This window comes from Pseudoliparis swirei, chromosome 15, assembly GCF_029220125.1.
Source record: "Pseudoliparis swirei isolate HS2019 ecotype Mariana Trench chromosome 15, NWPU_hadal_v1, whole genome shotgun sequence".
NCBI lineage: Eukaryota > Metazoa > Chordata > Actinopteri > Perciformes > Liparidae > Pseudoliparis > Pseudoliparis swirei.
In genome coordinates, this window is record NC_079402.1 from 18,881,821 (window position 1) to 18,906,438 (window position 24,618).

Genomic DNA, 24,618 nt, shown 5'->3' on the forward strand with positions numbered 1-24,618 from the left:
CCCAAAATCTAATCAAATGGTCCCCGGATAATAACCAATCATCCCACCAAATTTCATGCCATTCGGTTTAATATTTATTGATTTATGCGAGTAACACGCATACAAATAAATAAATAAATAAATACACGGCGATCAAAACATAACCTTCCGCATTTTCAATGCGAAGGAAATAAACAAGATATAAAGGCCCGAAAAGTTCAACCGGAGGCGTTAAAGTGAGACCTACCTGCTGTCCCACTGTACGCCCCGACGTAGATCTTATAGCGCTTCTTCGGCTCTGCGATGGTGAGCTTGTCGTACTGAGCGTAGGCCGATTCCCCGCCATCCCTCAAGTCCACTCGCAGCTCGTAGTGGCCAGAATTTGTGATTTTATGGAGGTTGGAGAGACCTGTAACAGTTTAATATGTGTGAGTTGGCGGAGGGGCTGAGGTCAGAAGGAGACACAGAGGGGGAATAAGAAAAGCTTTCACCCAGCCAGAACTCATCCTTCATGTTCCCGAAGCCACCGGTGTAGTTCCTCCAATTCCTGAAGAATTCCAACTTTCCATTCTGGCGTCTGAGGAAAACCTGAAGAGGGTCAGAGGTCGCCGTGGCGGTCGTATGCCTGTTATTCAACGTGGTTTCGAGGTTTCCATTCATGAATCAGATTCCAGCCGGTGGGAGTCACTCACCATCCACCCCCCGCCGTCCGTGGTCATGTCGCAGTACACCTGGATGGGCGGCCGCTCCTCGCCGTTCACGTACGCGGCGTACAGGCCGGAGCTCGCCTCTCCGTTCAGGAAGATCTGAGCGCAGTCCCGAGGGCGTCGGTACAGCTGCCCGACTGGAAAGAGCAGATTAAAAAGATATCGTCTCAGAGGCCTCAGCGGAGTGAAGAGAGGGAAAGTAAGAGACGACGGAAGGGAGAATGAGCGCAGGTGGAGCATCACATCAAAAGGAAAGGAAGTGCGTGATAGATATGTCTGTAAAATAAAAGAGTAGAGTAGTTTTTCCTCCTTACTGGTCGTGAAGACGGTAGTCACGTGACGACTCCTCTGGGTCCCGGCGATGGCCTGAAGCGTCACGTCGTACTCTGTGGAGCCCGTCAGAGCAGCCATGCTGTAAGAGGACGCCGTCGGGCTGAGCACCACTTCCTGAATAAGCGCACACGCACACGCACACGTAACCGGACGACATTTACAAAAAGCAAAAGCACATGAAAAAATAACTTTTTATCCAGAGTGGTTCAAATCAATTTCACTTTTGGAAGAAAAACACACAAAAACAACGAATGTTTGACACATCAGAGTACTAATATAGTGCTTTTGTTCATATATATTTGTTAAAAGTAATAATAATGATCATAAAAACAGCGGTACAGAAGTACATTTACTTAAGTTCTCTACTCAAGTACAAATGTAAGGTACTTTAGGATACTTTATTCAGTGAAGCAGAAGCAACCATCTTTACATATTTACAATACAATAAAATAAAATAGCAGGGCAGGATATATTGCATTTAAGAATTAATATTTTTTGAATAACAACAGAAGAAAAAAGTAAAAATAAAATAAAAATGAAAGTGGATACAGTGTATCTAAAGTAAAAAGGTTTATTGATGTACATTTGAGTAGGATCTGGCCAGAGGGGAGTTATTATAAAGTTGTAAGCAGTTAACTTTAAAATACTGTATATTTCTCTTACACTACATCTCAGGAGGTACATAATGTACTTTTTACTCCACTGAGCTTTATTTATTAAGCAGACAGCTGTTTTTCTTCCCCTTCCTGTCCAGGTAAAACCTCGAATCTCCAGATGTTTGAGATACACTGAAGGACTAAGTGCTCCTTCATGTGTTGAAAAAATCATCCAACTTCTCCAGCTACTTTTTATTTGATAGTGATTCCTTGATGGTGTGAACCAAGAACAATGGCTGCCAAGAAGTTAGGAAACAAATCCCAAACTGGAAGGCGTGCTTTCCAAAATGATCGTCAGTAACGTTGAATTGACGCAGTCTGTGGTATTTCTGTTTAAACAGGAAAGAAACTATTGAATTAATTGATTGATTGATTGCATGTACAGACCCTGATAGCACCGTCAGCTGAGAAGGTGAGTGTGTAACCAGTCACAGCCGCCTGCGGAGGTTTCCACGTGAGAGTCGCACTGTCAGTTTGAATGTTTACAGCCATCAGATCACGAGGAGGATCCACATCTAAAAGATACAACAAGCTGTAGAATTATCATCCAATAATTTACACCAGATTCAAATACTGTATATTTATTAATATATATATATATATATTAAACTTAATATACATTTATTTATTTAAAAAAATTATATGTATATATTAAATACATTAAATAAATATAAAATAAGATACATTAAAAAAATATATTATTTTACAAAATAATATAATAATATATATATGTATATAATATATATAATATATATATAAAATAATATGTATATTTATTTATATTACTATATATTTATATACATATATAGATATAAAACATATATATAATATATATATATATATATATATATATATATACATACTTACATACATACATACATACATACACACACACACACTCTGTGTATATATAAGCCTACCGGTGGTGAATTCAGTAACAGCAGAGTCACTCTTCTGAGCTTCCTTCAGAGAGTGTACTCCAACTGTGTAGTGAGCTCCTGGAACCAAGGAGTTCATCTCAAACTCCACCGTGTTCCCAGAAACACGCTCCACCACATGGGACACTGTCAGGCAGGACACACACACACACATCAAGTCACCACATGTCCACATTGTCAAAGCAAAATGTGCCAATCACACACACTTTGTAAGAAAAACAGGGTGACCAATAGAAGACAAAAGAGACTTTACTACTACTTGAACTATACAGTACATTACATTTAGCTTTAATCCAAAGCGACTTAAAATCATACACCGTAGACACAGCTGCAGGGAGCAATTCAGGGTTAAGAGTCTTGCTCAAGGACTAGGGCGGGGATTGAACCACTAACCCCCTGATTGAAAGACAGACCTGCTGACCACTGACCCACATCTTGTGTGAACAGACAATAAGCAGGTTGAAGCAAGACTATCTACGTATGTACAGTAAGCAGTACCCCTTTAAGGAACAGAAGAAACAAGACAAGGGAGCAGAGACACACCTGAATCCGCGCTGTACGTAATGACGTAGCCATCGACAGTGGCCACAGACGGCTGCCACACCAACAGGGCCGAGGCGTCGGTGACATTCGCTGCAGTTAGACCCTGAGGTCTGTCCAAAGCTGCCGGACACGGGAACAAACGCATTGTTCTAGTCGCTGACGCCACGTCGAAGAAGAGGAAGAGGAAGATTAAAAAGGGTTGAGAACCAACCTGTGATTACAGTGTCAGTGCTGGGGTCACTTTCCTCAAGACCCTTCACACCACTCACAGACACTTGGTACATTTTGCCCGGGATCATGTCGGGCAGCACGGTCTCGAACACGTCGCCGCCCACAGTCACCACCAGGGGGCTTCCTGTGGAGCACAGAGTCAAATGTGGGTCCTGAACACAATAAACTACATTAAACGTCATAGATTTGATGATGCATCTGAAAGTGCATTCTATAACAACGCTCTATTGTAGCTCTTTGGTACTTTATATTGTTTGGTACTAATATATTTAACCGTTTGGTGACGATACAAATTAAATGATTATATTTATTACTACAATTAATTGGAGGTTGATATGCATGCTTGTACTAAATTATACAGCAAGAAAAACTAAAACGCTTCCTCATTGTGGCGCTGGAGCAGTGGCTCTCAAACTGTGCGGCGCACCCCTCTAGTGGGAGGCAGTGGTAGTGCAGGTGGGGCGAAGGAGGAAATGCAGAAATACCGAAATATATAATATTGAGAACGTCACATATTACAAGTTCAAAGTACAGGGACATACAACTGTCATTAATAAATACATGTTGAAATGCCTGTACCTTCGTGTACATGTAACAGAAAAAGAGAACCACTGCGCGAGAGGATCAACAAAGTCAATAGGGTTCATCCTCTGGGGATCACGAAAGTCGACGCTAAATGTCATTGAAATCCAGCCAATAGTTATTGCGACATTTCCGTTTGATTAAACTAAATCATATTTATCAAATCCAACTTAAGCTAAACTATGTAACCAAATAAAAAAAATTGGAAATAAACTTTAAACCAGCAACTGGTTGACCTCCTACCTCCTTCAAAGGGAACGTAGGCGATGCGGTAGTTATCCACCGGAGAGCGCGGCATGGACCAGTGAACCACCGCCGAGGAGTCCGTCACCTCGGAGAAGCTGAGTCCTCTTGGAGTGCTCAGGCCTGGTGAAGTATACGTGAATATGCACAAGAGAAGAAGAAAAAAGGTGAATTAAAGTGAAGAAAACACCAGTGCGACCAATAAAGAGGATTAGTGGGACTCCTCACACCCACACGTTCAGTTGGTAGTTGTGTTATAACACACACACACACACACACATATATACTACATAGATACCTGTCTGAGCAACCCCAGTAATGGGTTGGGAGCGTTCGTCCAACGTGACGCCGTAAAGCTCGATTTCGTACTCGGTGCCGCTCATGAGGCCGGTCAACACCTTGGTTCGCTCGGCGCCGCTCGCGCTGTACTCTCGAGGGTGAGCGAACTTTTTGCCGTCTCTTATCTTGATCACGTATCGGTCGAACAAGTCGTCGTCGGCCGCCCACGACAGACGGAAACCGTCGGCCGTGACGTCCGAGACGAAGAGATGCTCCACCTCTGGCTCGGCCTCTGGTTAGGACAAAGTAAAGACACAACGTGGCTGTTGTTTTTTTTGTTGCCGGTCAATATTCACGAACGTCTGGAAAAGTACGGAAGAAGTTCGGCAATCGGGCGAGAAAGGTTCCCGGGTGGCAGGCGAGGGGGGTAACGTTCCAGACCACATCCGCCATGCTCAGGCGTTCGTTAGTGTAAATCTGTTAAAGACCCCAAAAATGTGCCAGTTAACGGGGGTCACATTCCTTAAAAAGACTCTTAGGGATCAGCTGGGACGGATTTCGTCAAATGCCGGTTGAGACGAGGTCCCCATGCGTCTTCAAGGCCTCGAGGCATTCGGTGCATTCAAAGACAAGGAAACAAATGTCATTAGAAGTTAAATCAACTGACATTTCATGCTCAGAATGCCCCGTTGATTATTCAGTGTTTTCCTGCATCTGATGGTTTTTGATTGATACACCAGCACGGAGAAGAAGAAACAAAGAAGATTGTGGCGCCAATCAGAAATCAGAAGGAAAACACATATTTTTAAAATATGAAAACAAACAAAAGTGCTTGCTCATATTTTGGAGAGGTCGAGAAGAAACGAGGCGGGAGCTTCACATCTCGTCCTCCCGCCGACGAAGCGAAAACGCTTTGAAGAAGATGAGGAAAAAAAGAGATTGTTCTGGAAGAGAGTCGTGTTATAAACTTTAGTTAGGGTTAGGCATCGGAGCCGAGCTGCAGCCTCACCATCCCAACATGGCGCGGACGACATCTTCTCTTATTTTCAATTACAAATTGAAAGCTTGTATCATAGACCAGCCAGGTTGTGATGGTGAAACTTCAGCTTATCGGTCACAGCAGTAGTTGACACTTTTGTTATTTTAGTAAGAGGAGGGGCCTGGCGGTGCTCTGTGAGTGGTACCTGTCACAGCCACTGTCGTCAGAGGCCGAGAGAGAAGCCCCGACTCTGACACCCCGGTCAGCCTGACCTCATAGCCTATGCCGGTGATGAGGCCCCAGATGTCCAGGTGACTTTGGTTTCCTGGCAGAGTGAACTCCTGAGGCTCCAGCAGCCAGCCAGAGTCAGTCACCACTATTTGAAAATGTGTGAAGCCGCCACTAGAGGGCGCTAACTCCTCCTCCTCCTCCTCCTCCTCCTCCTTCTGCTGCTGCTGCTGCTGCTGCTGCTGCTTCACCTCCCACGACACACGGAAGCCGTAGGGGGTGAGGTTGGAAATGGTCAAGTTTTCCACTTTAGGCAAAGGAGCTGGAGAGGAGTGAAGGAGTTGTTTTGTGTGTGTGTGTGTGTGTGGGAGGGGGAACAAGATTCCGTCAGGAGGATAATGTGTGCAAAGATTGCAAAAGCATGTAAATAAATCTGTTCTTCTCGTACAAAGGTGCATTTTAAATTCAGGATGAATAATATATTGCTACATTTACTTAAAGTAAATTATCTGAGTTCTTCTTCCATCATCTATATGTTATTTACAGCCAATATTCCCGAAAAAAAAAATCGACAGGATACTAAAACGAAGATGTTCTGTCAAAATTTAGAACAAAAGAATGTACGCTCCCTAATAAGTGCTCATGACGCATGTCAAATGTGTCCTTATAGTGACTTAAAAGGATGTTTGTAATCCGCGGGTCTCAAGCTTGAAATGCATTAAGAAAGTTTATAGCAGGAGACACATAAGTGTTGAGCCAAAGCCTTTTTTTTTAAAGAGATGTGAGTTTAAGACATGAGTAGTACCTGTGACGGCGTGGGCCAACACAGAGGGAGTGTGGCGGCCGTGAGAAATACCGTACAGTTCAATATCGTAGCCTGTGGCATCCATCAGGTTAGAGACGGTAAAGTTACGCACTTCACCGGGCAGTTTGAACTCCAGCGTGTCAGACTGCTGCTCGGGGTCACTGACCCGGACAACAAAGCCATCAAAGTGGCCCGACACGGCGCTCCAGGACAAGCTGAGGTTATGTGGGCTCACAGATGAAGCCGCTATGGGCCCCAACTGGGGAACATCCTCTGAACAGAAAAAAGAACGGCTTTTTCAGTTACGTCGTACTGGTTAATAAATCACAAGTTTGGTTGTAGTGCCAAAAATAAATGAAATACACTAGCGTTCAAAAGTTTGGGGTCTCCCAGACAATTTCCCATGAAAACTAACACTTTTATTTGTCACAAGAAATTGCAAAATGAATAGAAAATATCGTAAAGGCATTGACAAGGTTAGAAATAATGATTTTTATTGGAATTATTAATATTGTTCCTCAAACTTGTCGCTCAAAGGAAGGCCAGTTTTATAGCTTCTTTCACCGGCATAACTGTTTTCAGCTGCCCTAACATAAAAAGGGTTTTTCAAGGGTTTTATAACCCTCCGCCAGTCTTCTAAGGCGATTAGCACACACAATGTACCATTAGAACACTGGAGATGGGCCTCTTTCCACCAATGTAGAGATTCATTAACAACCAGAGAATAGTCATTTGCCACATTAACAATGTATAAAGTATCTTTCTGATTAATCTAACGTTATCTTCATTGAAAAAAACCAGTGCTTTTCTTTTGAAAAATAAGGAAAATTCAAAGTGACCCCAAACTTTTTGAACGGCAGTGTTAACTATAGAAAAAATGCGTGTAATGCGATACCTGTTGTAGCTACATCAAACAGGGGCTGTGTGTTCTGGCCCCCGGCGCTGGCGTACAGCTTTATGTCGTAGCTTGTGCGCGCTTTGAGCCCGGCCATGACCGCGGAGCGCACGTCTCCCGCCAGAGTGCGCCCCATCGCCTGCGAGGGCAAAGCAGACTCTCTGACTTCGACTATAAAGACATCAAAGGCCTTCTCTCCTGTCCGCCACGACAGATACAATCTGTCTGAGGTAACGTTAGAAACAACTAGCCTGGACAAATCAGGCTCTTCGGCTACAAGGGGGGGGGGGGGGGGGAGAGAAATATAAAATACGTTCATTTATTGACATTCAAAAAGAAGCATGTATTTGTCTGTGTGCACACAGGAACGAGTAATAGTTGACCCTATTCTTTGTAATACACACAAATCTAAATACCTGTTGATGCAACAATACTGATAGCGCTTGTTCGGGATCCCTTGAATGTCCCATAGAGGTAGGCTATATAGTCAGTGCTGGGCCTGAGCCCCGTTACGTCGTGGGACGCCACACTGCGGGATACGTTATATTCCTTTGGCTCCATCAGCCAATCGGAATCAATTATCTCCAGGATAAAACCATCAAATTCTCCTTCAGTGCCGTTCCAGGAGATTGAAAAGCTCTCTGACGTTAAGTTTGAGATATATAGTTTGCCAACCACTGGTTGATTCACTAAAGAGAGAAATCATTATTAGATTTTCATGAAAGAAAAACATTTTCTTTGCAGAACACATAGTGACAGAGCTAAGTTACCGGTGGCTCGTTGGTTTTATGTATCCCATTAAAATGTGTGGCAGGACACTCACCACCACCCACTCGCAATTCCTGAGAGTCTGAGTAGCTTAAAAGATTAAATACATGCATAAAGTTTGATTTTTAAACAAATTATGCACATTGCTATAAAAAAGAAGATAAAAGCTGAAAATAGCTGTAGGATTCTGGCCAGCAAGTGTTTCCTCGAACGTGAAAATGTGGCGAAGGAAGACATATAATCGTATTAAAGTATCTCTGATCTGCTCATGCAGTTGATCTGAGATAAATCCTGCAAACTATTGCACCAGAGCAATTCAAAGCAGAACAGGTTAAAAGAAACCTCGTAAAAACATATTTTCTCCATGCGATGACAACGTCAGCTTGCAAACATGCTGCAGATAAATTAGGCGCCACTCGGATGTAAATCAAGGACTGTAACCTCAGATCATATTATAAAAACAAGGAGGCGTTACTCTAACCTCAGATTACATCATCAGCTTTTTAGCTTGACAATGACAAGAAGATTTAATCGTTTGCCACCTGGCAGTTAAAAAGGGAAACAAGGATATTTTACTTTGAGGTTCTGAATCGAAAATCGTCAAACTGATCGAATACAAACCAGCAGAGCTCAAGTGTCACAGTAAAAAAAAAAAAAACTCAACCAAGTGTGGGCAAGCGCCCATGAGCAAACGAGCCCTTCAAGGTTAATCGATTACACGCTGAATGAGTGTTGATGGGATGAAATGTGGGTGAGGGTTATTGTTTTTTTTGCTTTTGCAATCATTGCAGCACATGGAACCTCAACCACGATGCAGGGGGGATGGTAGAGGGATGGAGGGGGGGGGGGGGTCATGCACTTTGAAAACCGGGATGGAGGGAGCAGTTTGGGGGGAAAGGGGGGTTGGGGGGGGGGACATTTGAGGGGCTTTTGCTCAGTGATGCGGCACGAGTCCCTATCACCCCGCCCTCTCTCAGCTGGACAGAAACAGTGGCTGGAGGGTAAAGAATGGATCATGGCGGTTAAGTCGGAGAGTGACGACAAAAACACAGAAATAAGGTTGTTAAATTGTTCTCGTTGTCATGCAGCGAAGTGTGGAAGAGCCACTGTGAGTGTGAAGGGGTGAGGAGACACACACACACACACAAAAACAAAGGTTCTCGTGTCTGCTTCACAGACACCGACTGAAATGGAAAGTTAAGAATCAAAAAAAAAAAGGGGAAAGAAAGTTAAAGAGTTAAGAGGCCGAAAAAAGAACCAAACAAACGCCGCAACCGCTGCGAGCTGCAGGTACCTGTGGTGGCTTGGGTGTACACGGGCTCCAGGAAGGAGCCCCGGTACATCCCAAACAGGCCAACCATGTAGCTGGTGTTGGGGTTCAGCCCGGAGATGCCCAGGCTGAACGCGTCTCCGGACAGACTGAGGTTCTGGCTCTCCTTCAAATTCTCCAAGTTTGTGACCTCAATGACAAAGCTGTCAAATTCCCCACTGGTGGGGCTCCAGGACGCAGTGAAGCCGTCCCATGTAATGTCAGAGGCGGTGAGGTGCACCATGGGCTTCGGCTCTACTGGGAGGTAGACAGATCAGAGTGGGGGTCAACTGAATGGCAAGATGGACTGTAAAAAAACTCTCGTGTAATTTTTTCACAATATTCATCTCACAATGACTACGACTGAGACGTTGGGCCAGAGTGAGAGACAACAATGATCTCATAATTCAACTTTAAATCAATATTCTGAAAGAAAGTCCCAGAAAAATGTGGTAATATTGAAGAGAAAAAGGTTGTAATATTTCAGGAATTCATTTGGAATTTTAAAAGAAAGTCATAATTTTTTGAAGGGGGAAAAAAGATGACTTTAAATACTTTTTTCAAAATTAATCATGATTTAAGACTAAAATTGTTATCAAATTAATTAAAATCTTGAAATGTGCTTTTCTCAAAATTCTATGATATTATAGATATATCAAAACACACCTCTTCCAACTCGCTTTCTCCTGCTAACCCCTTGCCCCCGATAAGACCCACACAGCTTCTCCAGTCTGCTTTCCTTTCTTTTTGTTATGATATGTCCTGTTTGTTTGTTTTGTCTGCTTTATTTTTGTTTTGTTCTGTTTGTCTCTTGTCCCCTGTAAAGCGTCTTTGGGTACTTAGAAAAGCGCTATAGAAATCTGAATTATTATTAATATTATTATTATTTAAATTATTATTATTATTATATGACTTTAATCTTGAAATGTAACTATTTTTTTTCAAGAACTACTAATTCAGTCTTGAAATATTCCAACTTAAATCTAAAATGTTATGACTCTTTCTACAAAATTTATGATTTTAATCTTGAAATGCTGCATCCTTAAACTTGAAGAAATAAGACTCTCAAAAATATTTTGACTAAAATTTTAAAAACATTACAACTTTTTTCTCAAAATAATACGTCTTCGAGATACGAATCATAGAAACATCTCACTCACATCAACAACCATGACATATTTAGAGCTTTTCAAAGTAAAAGCATGTGATGATGACCGGTTGTGTGATGAATGCCGACAACAAAAAGAAAATATTTGCTCCATGTACCTGTCGTAGCAACAACTTTGAGAGGTAAAGATCGCTCCCCTTCCAACAGCCCTTGCAATGTGATATCATATAGTGTGGAGGGGGACACACCCTCTATTTCAGTGTTTCTCACACTTCCTGGTATTATGGTCACATGAGCACCGAGCTCCACCAGAAAGCTGGTGGAGGTGACGTGGACCTCGAGGTCCCCCGGTACGTCCGGGCTCGAGCCCTCGGGCTCGGCCCCGGAGCTCATGGTACCGTCATCGGGAGTGCTTAGAGGACGGAGGGGATCTGGACTTTGAGCCGCTGCTGTCTCCACAGCAGTGGTCGGGGCATCTCTGATGCTCAGCATGAGCACACCTGGAGAGGTAGGCTGGGGCGCTACGGTGAATAAAAGCAGGTTAATGAATGAATCTGTCACCAGATCTGTTGACGACTGAAAAAACGAACCTGTGAAGAAGAACCGGGTTAAAAGAAGAACAACATACTGTACAGTTAAATGAAAATAATGCTGTCTGTGATAACCTCATTCACTTATCATCAAGCGGCAGCGAAGGGCATTAATGGCACACGAGGCGGCTTCATTAATTAATTGAAGCCTCTTGAGTAGTCCACCACAGTGGAAGTACACAGTTGCCTTCAAATAGGACGGTGAAGCCATGCACAGCCTGCCGGTCTAAAGGGCGGTTCTGAGTCACTTCTTCTGCCATGCGAGTGACGTACACGTTGTAATTTGTTTCTCCGACTGCCGGAGAATCATTTCGATTGTGTGAATGGAGACGATGAACGATGCAGATGGAATCAGCTTTCAGAGAGCAAAGAAATGGCAAATCCAGGAGGAAATCGATTTGATTTTGGAAAGCAACATTGAGATGATTTCTGTCTGTTCGGTCCGCCTTCATTCTCTCATGCCGACAGGTATGATCTCAATGAGTGAAAAACCAGCATGCAGATCCTACCGCTAAACAGCCATGTCTCTTCTATGCAACAACAAAAAAACAACAACAATAAAAACAGGACAAAGTGTCCCTAATAAACTAAAAGAGAAGCTTATACCTGTGACTGCGACCGCTTCGAGTAGCGCAGATCTCTGGCTACCGGTAATTCCATAAAGTTCTATTTGATATTCTGTCGATGCATTCAGGCCCTGGATTCGAGAGCCAGTGGCATCTCCAGGAAGTCGGGCCTCTCTGGCATCCCATAATCGCCGAGCGTCTTTATATCCTACTGTCAGACTATCGTAGGCGCCGTGAGCCTTTAGTTTCCACGTGAGGTCAAATCCGTGGGGCGTGACGCCCGAGACCGTCAGCTCCTCATCCTCATCCTCCGTTCCCACTGAGGACGGAAAGTCGGAGGGCTCTAAATACGCAAAGCTAATGACATTGTCCTCCGAGCCCGGAGGAGTCGTGAGCTCACGGTCGTCTGTGTCAGCTAAATAAAATGTGAAAGAGGCTACAAGAAGAAGAAAAAAAGGCACAAATCAAGAAAGCATCATCGAGGTGCAAGTACATCTCATTTTCTCGGTGTTCGTTGGCAGCAAAGTCTTCACATCGCTGGCTGACTTCCACTTTGGAATATACTTTTCTTTTTTCATTCGTCCGATGCTCTGAGGAAATATAAAGCATATTTTGCACCGCAATGGCTCCCCACCCACCTGTGGATGCAGACACGGTGACGGGCGTGCTCCTCTTGAGGCCCCTCTCTGCAGCCAGAGTGATGGTGTAGCTCGTTCCGGGCATCAGGTTGGACACGACGTAGCTCGTCGCCGCGGGCGGGATCTCCGCCTCCCCGACCTGGCCGTCCCCGGAGACGTACACCAGCCGGTAGGCGGCGACCTTGGCCCGGGGTTTCCGCCACCTCAAGGTGAGGGTGTTCTCTGTGGACTGCGTTTCCTTCAGGTCTCTGGGAGGATCGATATCTGACAAAAAGGGGGAAAGTGTAGATCGCCTTTAGTGTCGACCAAACATGTCCGCCTGGGTGCTCGGGCGGCGTCTCTCACCGGTTGCAGCGTTGGTAGTGGCGGGGTTGCTCTCCCTCTCCTTCTTCACGGCGGTCACACCAATCCCGTACTCCATCCCCGGCTTCAGCCCTGCGCCCCCCGGAGGGACAGAAGGAGAATGACCACGTGGTATGACGCACCGTGTGTGCTCCTCCTTCGTATATACACTACCGTTCAAAAGTTTGGGATCACCCAGACAATTTCGTGTCTTCCATGAAAAATCACACTTTTATTTATCAAATGAATATAAAATATAGTCAAGACATTGACAAGGTTAGAAATAATGATTAATATTTGAAGTATTAATTTTGTTCTACAAACTTCAAGCTCAAAGGAAGGCCAGTTGTATAGCTTATATCACCAGCATAACTGTTTTCAGCTGTGCTAACATAATTGCACGGGTTTTCTAATCATCCTTTAGTCTTCTAAGGCGATTAGCAAACACAATGTACCATTAGAACACTGGAGTGATAGTTGCTGTTAAAGGGCCTCTATACACCTATGGAGATATTTCATTAGAAACCAGACGTTTCCACCTAGAATAGTCATTTACCACATTAACAATGTTGAGAGTGTATTTCTGATTAATTTAATGTTATCTTTATTGAAAAAACAGTGCTTTTCTTTGAAAAATAAAGTCATTTCTAAGTGATCCCAAACTTTTGAACGGTAGTGTACGCCTGAAAGCCTTACCAGTGATGGTGGCTTTGGTGGTGTCTCCAGGTCCTCGTGGGACCAGTTCTTCACCGTGAGTCGACCCAGAGAGGGGACTGTATTTCACCAGGTATTCGCCGACGTCAGCTTGAGTGTTGGTCCACTCCAGAGTGATGCTGTCGTCAGTCTGGGTCACAGCCTGCAGGTCCACGGGGGCGTCCATGGCTAACGATGGTACAGAATCATTTTTAATGCTCAGAAATTAGCTCAGATTCACACAGACATGACATCTATTGGTCGGCCTATTATTGGAAACAGGGGCAAGTCAAACTTTAGTGTGCGGCACCTTTCATACATGTGGGTGCAGTTCAAAGGGCTTCACGGATGTCAGGCAAGACAGAAATAAGACAAGAAAACAACAACAAATCTCATAAAAGTACAGAAAATATTCATAATAACAATTTGAGATATATAAAAGTATCACAAAATCCGAAAACATATGAATACTGCAAAATATATCCACACTAGTATATTCTGCAATACATCATGGTTTCCCAACCAATGTAGTAAATCTATGATAATAATTTTAGATAAAAAGATCAGTGGTTTACTTAAACAGCTGATCACTGTAGTTTTTTAACCCTTGTGTTGCCTTCGGGTCATTTTGACCCGATTCAATATTTAACCCTCCTGTCGCCTTCGAGTCAATTTGACCCGATTCAATGTTTAATGTCGGTGTTCTTTCGGTAGTCAACAAACAAACATAAAGTACCTCACACTTAAACTTGGAAATAATATTAATTCTAATAATTTTCTGGAGATTTTAATAGCTGGGATCATATTGACCTCAAGGGTAAAATATGTCAGTAAATATAAAGGTAACAGGAGGGTTAAACATTGAATCGGGTCAAATTGACCCGAAGGCGACAGGAGGGTTAATCAAATGTCAAAGGTCATTCAAAAAGGATGAAATAGTGCATTTGTTAGGGACTAGTTTCTGCGGCGGATTAATCCACATTTGGAGCACTCGTGAGTTAAATGTGGGATTGAGTCAAAATGAAATACAACGTGTGTATTCATGATGAAGGAACATGTCAACCAAGGTTTCAATAGATTTGTTGACAATAATGTCGCTCTTATACACAGAGGGAGAAGATTTATCAGGCTTTGAGACACGTTGTTGTCGGTCGGATAAAAATATAGCTTCAGTCTTTTCCCGGGATTTGTTGACAATGAGAAAAACATAAAATATCATCATAACTTCAGTATTCACCGCGATTTTTTGACCTTGCATTATGTGTGTCATGCAAACCATCCATATAATTGAAAATATAAAGAACCTGTAGTGAATGTGGTGTTGGAAGGGTCACTGTGGAGCTTTCCTCTCCTGGAGACGAGCGACACCGTGTACTCGGTGTCGGGCCTCAGGCCGTCGATGCTGTGCTGCTTGACCTGGGGGGACATCTCCACCCTGGTTTCCTCCGAGGGGTCCGAGGTGGACCAGTACAACATGGTGAGTCTGTCCGTGGGAGCCGCCGGCTGAGACCAGCCCACCAGGGCGGAGGAGTCCGTCACGTCCTTCACCTCCACCTGCCGGGGGCCTTTGATCTCTGGGGTGGGGGCGAAGGGGGAGTCAGAGTTGAGCGGGCCATCGAGGGAGAGAGATCAGACGCATGGCACATTACACATAGATGGAAATGTAAGGACCAAAAAGGAAGAACTGAAATATATATAACTAGAATGGGCACTCGGTAGAGCGCATACCTTCGCATATCACAAGATTGGGCATTGAATTATGAACATTTTGGCATTAGTTGCATGCCAATTGGACAAAAATGTATCGTGCTATGGTAAAAAAATAGTTTTGACCTTTCCATGACCTTGACCTTGACCTTTGACCCGATTGATCCCAAAATCTAATCAAATGGTCCCCGGATAATAACCAATCATCCCACCAAATTTAATGCGATTCAAGAAGATTTTGACCTGTTCATGACCTTTGACCTTGACCTTTGACCCGATCTATCCCAAAATCTAATCAATTGGTCCCCGGATAATAACCAATAATCCCACCAAATTTCATGCGATTCGGTTCAATACTTTTTGAGTTCTGTGAATAACACGCATACAAATAAATAAATACACGGCGATCAAAACATAACCTTCCGGCATTTTCAATGCGAAGGTAATAATGACTTATAATTGAGACTCTAATTGACTCTCATCTTTACAGGCTGACAAAGATCCATATTTAAAGTGATATCCATTAAGGTGGTGATGTATAGATGAAGAAATAAAAGCTTGCGAGTCATTTGGGTCAGAACTCATTTCTATTGTCTATGTGATTTGGCACAGGCCGAATTGTGATAACTTTAATAATCCGCTAACTTTTTCTCCAACACAATCTTCAGGTCCACATTTTTCCAGATTTCATCCAACACTTTGGTTGATGGAATACCAACAGAACAAATGACGTTTCCCCATCAGCCTCAGTTGTACTGCGCTTTTTTTCTTCTTCAGATCTTTAGCAAATGCCCGCATGCTAACATGCGAAACCAAGACGGGGACCACGATAAACATTAGACCGGGTACAAATTCAGCATGCTAGCATAGCTGCAGACTGTCAGTCTTGATAAATGATCTTTCATTTTCATGTGCAGGAAACAAGAAATATATTTAACATATTAAATTGTATTCTTAAAAGATGCTGGTGGATTTACAACGTATCAGTTTCCCCCTGCTTCCAGTAAATGCTAAGCTAAGCTAAGCTAAGCTAATGCCAGCTTCATATTTAGCATACAGACTTAAGAGCGGTATCAAGCTAATTCTCAGGAAGCAACTACATGTATTTCCCAAAACGTTACACTATTACTTCACGGTTCTTCAGAAGAGAAATGTCTTGATAGAAAAAGATTTATCATCTTCTGTCTGTGAAGGAATTATTTAACTTATAATAGTGACATTCACAAATCAAATCAAGACTACGTCTCTGGGGTGGGACCAAACTTTAACACTCCTGTCATGTTTTTTAAAAACATTTATCCATAAAACAGCTCTCATAAGACTCCACTTGGCTCTCTCATGATGCAAAGCAATAACTTGGATCAACGAGGGAAAAGGCTACCATGGAATATAATGTGGTTCCCTTTCACTCGACTATACTTGACAAACGTCCATGTGGAGGAGAACGTCTTTTCTCCGTGTTAAACGCCCCCCCACCCCCCAACACCGGAAAAAAAGGGTACGAAAGGTTTAACTTCACTTCTATCATTCATTTTCTGGAAGCCACGTCTAGTTTTCAACCTACACAAATAAATGGCATCAGAAATGAAGAAGGCTTAACGGCTTCCCCATGCACGATGGCGTGCCACATCGACTGCATAAGCAATACAGCGTAATGTATGGAGTGGCGCTGCAGTAAAAGCTTCAGCAAGCGAGAGAGCAAGATTTAGTAAAAGTGTAAAAGAAATACGCAAGTGGTCATGCTGGGTTGAGATTCAATGTGTCTGAGTCATTACTCTTCAGCTTAAATCTGTTAGACGGCGCTATGGATTCTCGACCACTGCTACACTCCCTTCCGGGATGGATACAAAGCCCTCCTCCGCCCACCGTTCGGCAAATCGGACCACCGCTCCATCCAACTACTCCCCGCCTACAGGCAGAGGCTAAAGCAGCAACCAATCGCTGTGAAGGAAGTGCAACGCTGGTCGGACCAATCGGAGTCTATGCTACAGGACTGTTTTGAACGTGCTGACTGGGATGTGTTCAGGGTCGCGTCGGACAACAACGTCAGTGAGTACGCGTCCTCAGTCACCGGGTTCATCAAGAAATGCATAGATGACGTTGTTCCTACCAAGTCGGTTCGGATTTATCCCAACCAGAAACCGTGGATAAATGGCGATGTTCGCTGCACTCCGCACGCGTAACACCGCCTTTGACTCCGGGAATATGGCGGAATACAAAAGAGCCCGCTACGACCTCCGTAAGACCATCGGCTCTGCCAAGCGGGAGTTCAGGAACAAGGTGGAGGAAAAGCTCAAGAGCCATGACGTGAGAGGTGTGTGGAAGGGGCTACAGACAATCACGGACTTCAGAGGAGAACCAGCGGTGAAGAGAACTCCTCTACCTCCCTCCCAGGCGAGCTAAATACATTCTTTGCTCGGTTCGACGTGAACGGCAGCCCGCCGAAGGCAGCGCTGCCCGAGGAGACCAGCCTGCTGATCATCTCAGAGGCTGACGTGCGCAGAGCCTTCAAGCGGGTGGACATCCGGAAGGCGGCAGGTCCCGACCACATCCCGGGCGCGCCTCAGAGCATGTGCAGACCAGTTGGCAGGAGTCTTCGCAGACATCTTCAACCTCTCCCTGTCCCAGGCTGTTGTTCCTGAGAGCTTCAAGATGTCCACCATTGTGCCTGTCCCCAAACACCCCAAGGTAACCTGCCTGAATGACTGGAGACCCGTAGCCCTCACCTCGATTGTCAGTAAATGCTTGAGAGGTTGGTCAAGGACTTCATTTGTTCCATGTTGCCTGCCACGCTGGACCCATGGCAATTTGCATATCGTCAAAACAGATCCACCGACGACGCAATTGCCATGGCACTTCACACCGCCCTTTCCCACCTGGAGGAGGAACTGTTGTGTGCGAATGCTGGTTGTGGACTACAGCTCAGCGTTCAACACTATTGTTCCCGCCAAGCTCGACACCAAGCTCAGAGGTCTAGGCCTGCACTCTACCATGTGCAGCTGGATACTGGACTTCCTGTCGGGCCGCCGCCAGGTGGTGAGGATGGGCAGTACCACCTCAGAGCCGCTGACCCTCAACACGGGAGCCCCTCAGGGATGCGTGTTGAGCCCTCCTCTACTCCCTGTACACCCACGACTGCACGGCCATGCACAGCTCCAACGTCATCATCAAGTTTGCTGACGACACAACAGTGTTGGGGCTGATCACCGACGACGAGACAGCCTACAGGGAGGAGGTTGGATCACTGGTACAGTGGTGCCAGGAGAACAGCCTCGTCCTCAACGTCAAGAAGACCAAGGAGCTGATCGTGGACTACAGGAAGCGGAGAGGAGAGCACACCCCCATCTCCATAGACGGAGTTGCAGTAGAGAGGGTCAGCAGCTTCAAGTTCCTCGGCGTGCACATCTCCGAGGACCTCACATGGTCCACGCACACCACTCACGTGGTGAAAAGGGCCCAACAACGCCTGTATTTCCTTAGGCGACTGAGGAAATTCAACATGGCCCCCCGCATCCTCAGATCATTCTACACCAGTACCATCGAGAGTGTTCTGACAGGTTGCATCACCGTCTGGTACGGGAACTGCACCGCCCTGGAGCGTAGGGCACTACAGAGGGTGGTGCGGTCGGCACAGTACATCGTTGGAGGTGAGCTTCCCTCCATCCTGGACATATACACCAAGCGGTGCATGGCCAGGGCCAAACGGATGATGAAAGACAATAACCACCCCGGCCACAAACTGTTCACCCTTCTACCGTCAGGCAGGCGATACCGCAGTATCAAGTGCCGCACAAACAGACTGAGGGACAGCTTCTTCAGTCAGGCCATCAGGCTGCTGAACAAGGACTGAGACCCTCATTAACACTATACACCAGAACATACTCTGTGAATATCTATGGCCATGGTGTATATTTTATTACATTGTTTATATATATATATATTGTATATATATATTGTATGTATATACATATATATATATATTGTCTCAAAAAAGTGTATATTTTATTACATTGTTTTATATATATATATTGTCATGATGTATATTCTATTACATTGTTTTATATATATATTGTTAATACTTTCTTCTTTTTTTGTGTGGATATTGTATAGTTTATTCTCATTCTTATTCTTTTTTTAGTCTGCTACTGCTGTCGGGTGTTTTGCACATAAGAATTTCACAAACCGATTATACTTGTATAAAAGGGGATGTGACAATAAAAACTTGAAACTTGAAACTTGAAACTTGAAACTATGGAGAGCCAGCTGCATGGGTTTTCCTGTTATCACTCTTCTTTTCATTTAGGAATTTCACTCTTTGACATTAATGTTTTTTTTTCTCACTAGACAGAGCAGAAAGGAACATTACATAATCATAGCATCTGAACTTCTGAGGTAGAAACTGGATCGTTTTAAACCTCTATCATCTCACCAGCTCAGTCTAAATGATCCAAGAGAAAATGTTTGTTTACAACCAGGAGACTCACTGGTCGTGACTTTTTTGGATGTTTGGGGACCTCTGGTGTTGTTCTTGATGATGTTAATAGAGACCTCGTACTCCTGTCCCGGTCCCAGGCCTGACTGGAGAAAGTGGGTTTGAGTAGGTGGGAGGGTGGTCACCACTTTCCCGTTTTCTTCTTTCTGCGAGGACACATAAACAAATGTAAAACATCCCGTTCACACAAGACCAGAATGTTTCACTCCTCAGGTGAGAAATGTCTTTATTTGTGTTGAGAACATTAACAAGACTTATAAAATGTTCGTTTAAATTTGAGTTTTTATAACATTATTCAGCATTTTTCATTGAAATTTGTACACAATCAGGTTTCTCCAGCAGACATTTACTCTATTAAACTGCTAGCAACCAGTTTTTACTCCTGATACGGTAAAAGTGCACCCAGAAAAATAAAGGTTCTTAACCCTTGTGTTGCCTTCGGGTCAATTTGTTTATTTAATGTTCACCTCCTGTTCATCCTTGTCATAAATATCCCCCATTCCATTAACCCTCCTCTGTTTTATATTTACTAACATATTTTACCCTTGAGGTCAATATGACCCCAGCTATTAAAATCTCCAGAAAATTATTAGAATTAATATTGTTTTCCAAGTTTAAGTGTGAGGTACTTTATGTTTGTTTGTTGACTCCCGAAAAGACCCGACATTAAACATTGAATCGGGTCAAATTTGACCGAAGGCGACAGGGGGTTAAATATTGTCAAAATCAAAATGACCGAAACACAAGGGTTAAATGGTTCTTTAAAAGCCTTTGTGGTTCTACGAAGAACCATCACCTACTGAAGAACCATTTTTCGTTTGAGGCACCATCATAGTTTCTTTGAAGAAGTCTTTAAGGAAATGGTTCTTTAAAGAACCCTGGTTTGAAAGGTTCTTTGGGGAACCAGAAATGGTTCTTCTATGGCATCACTCTGAAGAACCATTCTCGGTTCCAGATGGCACCTTAATTTTTCTCTCTGTGTTTACTTCATGACTCAGATTACTGAAAAAAGAATGCGACGTGCGATAAATTGAGCTCTGCCGAGACGTTTATGGGCGCATAACGCAGCAGCTGTCGGTTCACGGAGAACTCTAGTGATGTAAACTAAATTGCACTCCCATTATCATAATTAACACGAAGGTCGGGAAAGGACATACATATTTAAAAATTGATTAAAAGTCTGCAGCATAATTTAAAAAGGCCTCAGACTTATCAGCGGGCACAGTAATATATTTCCAAAGCATTACTGCCTCAGATTTACCCGCAGTGACATCCAGACCTCGAACTAACAGAGGTTTTTTTCCACATGTCAAAGCAATTTTAAATGGTTAGCACTGAAATAAAGCCATGTGTGCCTGAGACTTCCAATAAGCTGGCATAGCTTTATCACCACTCCACTTTTTTCCCCGGTCGCTTAATAAACTCCCGGGCGAGTCTTCAAAAGAGATAGGCAGACTTACCGTGTTACGGAAATAGATCTCCCAGCCATCGAAGGAGATGTCCAGCTGGTCCCACATCACCTCCACTGAGGTCTCTTTTAACGATTTGAATATTACACCATCTGGTTTTGGAAGCTCTGCAGGGTTGGAAACAAAGAAATAGTCACCGTTAGCTAACATGAAAGTTGAACATGAAACTAGCAGGAGGACGACTGTGGCGTACCCGTGGCCACCCTCGCGCTGACGGGGATGCTCTTCTTGTTGCTCAGAACGGCGTAGACGTTGATCAGGTACTCGATGCCGGGTTCGAGCTCTTTGACGGTGGCCGCCGCTTTGTCTCCCGCCACAGTGAACTCCATCTGAAGACCGCCGGGACTGGTGGGCACGTACGTCACGAGGTACTCGGTCACCAGCATCTCGTTGTCCCAGGACAGGTCCACCGTGTCAGAGGTGACCTCGCCAACAGATAGGTCCATTGGAGGAGACACTGGGAGGAGGTGGAGAGACAAGAAAGCCAATGGGGTGCTGTCTTGGATGGTTCCTCATGCCCTCAATCACATCCGGCTGTGCTGTGAATAACTGCCAAGAAAATGCCGACAACAGCAATACAACCGAAACACCTCTTTTATATTCACAGAAATAGTTTCCCTCAAGATGAGTGCATTTTGAAGAATAGGGGGGAAATTACATCACCCTGGATTTAATTATTTCCAGCTTCTTTGTGTGTGTGTGTGTGTTTCTACACTCAAAAAAACGATTCAAGCCCTTCTTAGAGGTGACACATTTAAATATTTTTTGATACATTTAAATAAATCAATTACAAAACGAAGATATTTATATTGAATGGGTGTAACACAAAATGTATGAATACTTTCATTTATTAGATTTATTTAGGTTAGATGTTGTGCATATCAACTCAAAATAAATGTGTTTCATTGGGGACTACCCTTTGCGTATGCGCCTTCTGAAAATCAGTTTCATGCATGAGGTGAAGACACTTTCAGAGCTGTATGGTGGTGTAGTGGCTAGCGCTGTCGCCTCAAAGCCAGAGGGTCGTGGGTTCAATTCCCAGTCGGGGCGATCCTTCTGTGTGCGTTTTGCATATTTTTTTAGTTAGTTAGTTTATATTTTGAGTTGGACAAACACAAATTAATTTAATTTAATGAATATCGTTATTTTATTTTAGATGTATTTGATACAAATGAGTTGGACTAACTTAATTACATTTTATTGCACTGATGTGCTAAATTTGAGTTGGAGTTGCATATCATTATTGGATGGAAAACCTGCCAACAATTTAATTGAGTTCATCCAATGAGTCATTTCTTTGAGTGTATGGGGTAAATTCAAAACAGAGCTTCTTACCTTCCGAGCAGTCTTCTCCGATGTATCCCTCCTCGCAGACGCACAGACCGTCCAGGCAGCGGCCATTGTCCCGGCAGTTGTTGAGGCAGCTCAGCTCCGCGCAGCCCTCTCCTTCGTAACCGCTCGCACACGTGCACCGTCCGCCGACGCAGCGCCCCCTGTTGTTGCAGTTACCCGGACAGGCGTGCACCGAGCAGTCGTGGCCCGAGTAGCCTTCCCCGCAGACGCACTTGCCGTCCACGCAATCGCCTCGGGTCAGGCAGTCGTTGGGACAAGCTCTCTGACCGCAGTCCTCTCCGGAGAAGCCCTCGTTGCAGACGCACTGCCCGTCCACGCATTGGCCGCGATTTCGACAGTTTCTGGGGCAGCTCACCTCACCGCAGTCCTCGCTGGTGAATCCCTCTTGACACACACAGCGACCCTCAATACACTTGCCGCGTCCGTAGCAGTTCGAGGGGCAGGTCCTGATGCTGCAGTCCTCTCCGGCGAAGCCCTCCTCGCACACGCACTGGCCGTTGACGCAGCGCCCCCTTTGGCGGCAGTTGTTTGGGCAGGAAAGCTTGGCGCAGTCGTCTCCCTGGAAGCCGACATTGCAGGCACACTGCCCGTTTACGCACTGGCCTCTGCGGTTGCAGTTGTTCAGGCACGCCAACTGGCTGCAGTCTGCGCCTTGGTAGCCGACGTCGCAGATGCACATCCCGTTGAAGCAGGTACCTCTGCCGTTACAGTCGTTCAGGCAGGTGACCCGAGAGCAGTCGTCTCCGCTGAAGCCGGCGGCGCAGTCGCACTGGCCGTTTACGCAGAAACCGTTGCCGTGGCAGTTGTTGGCGCAGGTGCGTTCGCCGCAGTCCTTCCCGGCGTACCCCTCATGGCAATAGCAGGTGCCGTTCTGGCAGCGCCCGCGGTCGTTGCAGTCTTTGGGGCAGTTGAGCTCAGAGCAGTCGGAGCCGGTCCAGGGTTCGTCACACACGCAGTCTCCGTCTTCACAGCGGCCGCGGCAGTTGTTGAGACACTCGGTTCGCGAGCAGTCGTCGCCAAGGAAACCATCCGAGCAGATGCAAACACCTCCGACACACTGGCCATGTGCTCCGCAGTCCACAGGGCAGATCTCGAGTGTGCAGTCCGCTCCGGCGAAGTCCTTAAAGCACTCGCACGTTCCGTCGACGCACCGGCCTCGGTTCTGGCAGTTACCGGGACACTCGGGTTCAGTGCAGTTGGGTCCTTTCCAGCCCGGCTCACATACGCAGCCACAGGTTTCAGCGCTGTAGTTTCCATGGCCGTGGCAGTAAGGTTTAGTTCCCACCACACCTTGGATAAGAAAGTAAAGGCAATTAAAGTACAAAGTTGTGTTGAATATCCTCTTCTGTGGTATTAAATTGTCAATCTCAGTTTTTATTCTATATTTAGTCAACTTGCAAGCTTATTTGATTTCGTGAGAGCTTGATGAGAAGATCGATACCACACATGTGTCTTAAGTGCCATCTAGAGGTGAGGATGCAGATTGCATCCAACTGAAATCCCTGCTGCTCACCTTTCCCTTTTTAACCCTTGTGTTGCCTTAGGGTCATTTTGACCCGAATCAATATTACACCCTCCTGTTACCTTTATATTTACTAACATATTTTACCCTTTGGGTTCAATTTGACGCCAGCAATTAAAACCTCCAGAAAATTATTAGAATTAATATTGTTTTCCAAGTTTAAGTGTGAGGCACTTTATGTTTGTTTGTTGACTACCGAAAGAACACCGACATTAAACATTGAATGGGGTCAAATTAATCCTAAAGCGGGGGGAGGGTGTAATAAGGATTCGGGTCAAAATGACCCTAAGGCAACACAAGGGTTAAGTGTTTCGGGGAACAACGCTTGCTTTCAAGTCATAGTTCTTTTTTGCCAACAAATCCACCTAAAGTCCTTTATTCTAAAGCAACAGCCAGCAGTTCATTAGCCTAGCCTAGCAGGAAGACTGGAAATAGCTAGACTGACTTGGTGCAAAGCTAAAGCTCACTAATTAACATGTTATACACAATTTTTGTTCAACTCGTAAAAAAACAACTGTATTTCATCCCCCATAAGATACAGTCTATGTTTTTTGCGAGTTGAACAAACACGATATAACATGCATGACTGTTGTTTTTTTCTTCTTTTTCCGGGGATTATGCTAAACTAAGCAGCAGCTGGCTTTATATAGCAACGGTATCGAT

At 44.6% G+C, this 24,618-nt stretch overlaps 1 protein-coding gene across 8 annotated transcripts in view; it reads right to left on the bottom strand.

Annotated features, from left to right (window-relative positions):
* tnca (tenascin Ca) overlaps positions 1-24,618 on the bottom strand; it is a 34,057-nt gene that overhangs the window by 2,324 nt on the left and 7,115 nt on the right. Inside the window, exons 3-27 of one of the 8 annotated variants that reach the window (XM_056432398.1) lie at positions 22,416-23,723; positions 21,274-21,537; positions 21,072-21,187; positions 19,604-19,757; positions 14,717-14,986; positions 13,416-13,601; positions 12,723-12,812; positions 12,378-12,641; positions 11,780-12,175; positions 10,742-11,104; positions 9,461-9,730; positions 7,815-8,087; positions 7,399-7,671; positions 6,504-6,776; positions 5,676-6,020; positions 4,511-4,783; positions 4,213-4,335; positions 3,368-3,511; positions 3,157-3,276; positions 2,596-2,739; positions 2,063-2,190; positions 1,001-1,133; positions 672-823; positions 471-567; positions 227-388 (exon numbers count right to left, since the gene is read on the bottom strand). In XM_056432398.1, the coding sequence (XP_056288373.1) occupies positions 227-388; positions 471-567; positions 672-823; positions 1,001-1,133; positions 2,063-2,190; positions 2,596-2,739; positions 3,157-3,276; positions 3,368-3,511; positions 4,213-4,335; positions 4,511-4,783; positions 5,676-6,020; positions 6,504-6,776; positions 7,399-7,671; positions 7,815-8,087; positions 9,461-9,730; positions 10,742-11,104; positions 11,780-12,175; positions 12,378-12,641; positions 12,723-12,812; positions 13,416-13,601; positions 14,717-14,986; positions 19,604-19,757; positions 21,072-21,187; positions 21,274-21,537; positions 22,416-23,723 (6,321 nt within the window). Of the gene's footprint in view, positions 1-226; positions 389-470; positions 568-671; positions 824-1,000; positions 1,134-2,062; positions 2,191-2,595; positions 2,740-3,156; positions 3,277-3,367; positions 3,512-4,212; positions 4,336-4,510; positions 4,784-5,675; positions 6,021-6,503; positions 6,777-7,398; positions 7,672-7,814; positions 8,088-9,460; positions 9,734-10,741; positions 11,105-11,779; positions 12,176-12,377; positions 12,642-12,722; positions 12,813-13,415; positions 13,602-14,716; positions 14,987-19,603; positions 19,758-21,071; positions 21,188-21,273; positions 21,538-22,415; positions 23,724-24,618 lie in introns of all 8 variants that reach the window. The other 7 variants (XM_056432397.1, XM_056432399.1, XM_056432401.1 and 4 more) reach the window with 7 other exon arrangements.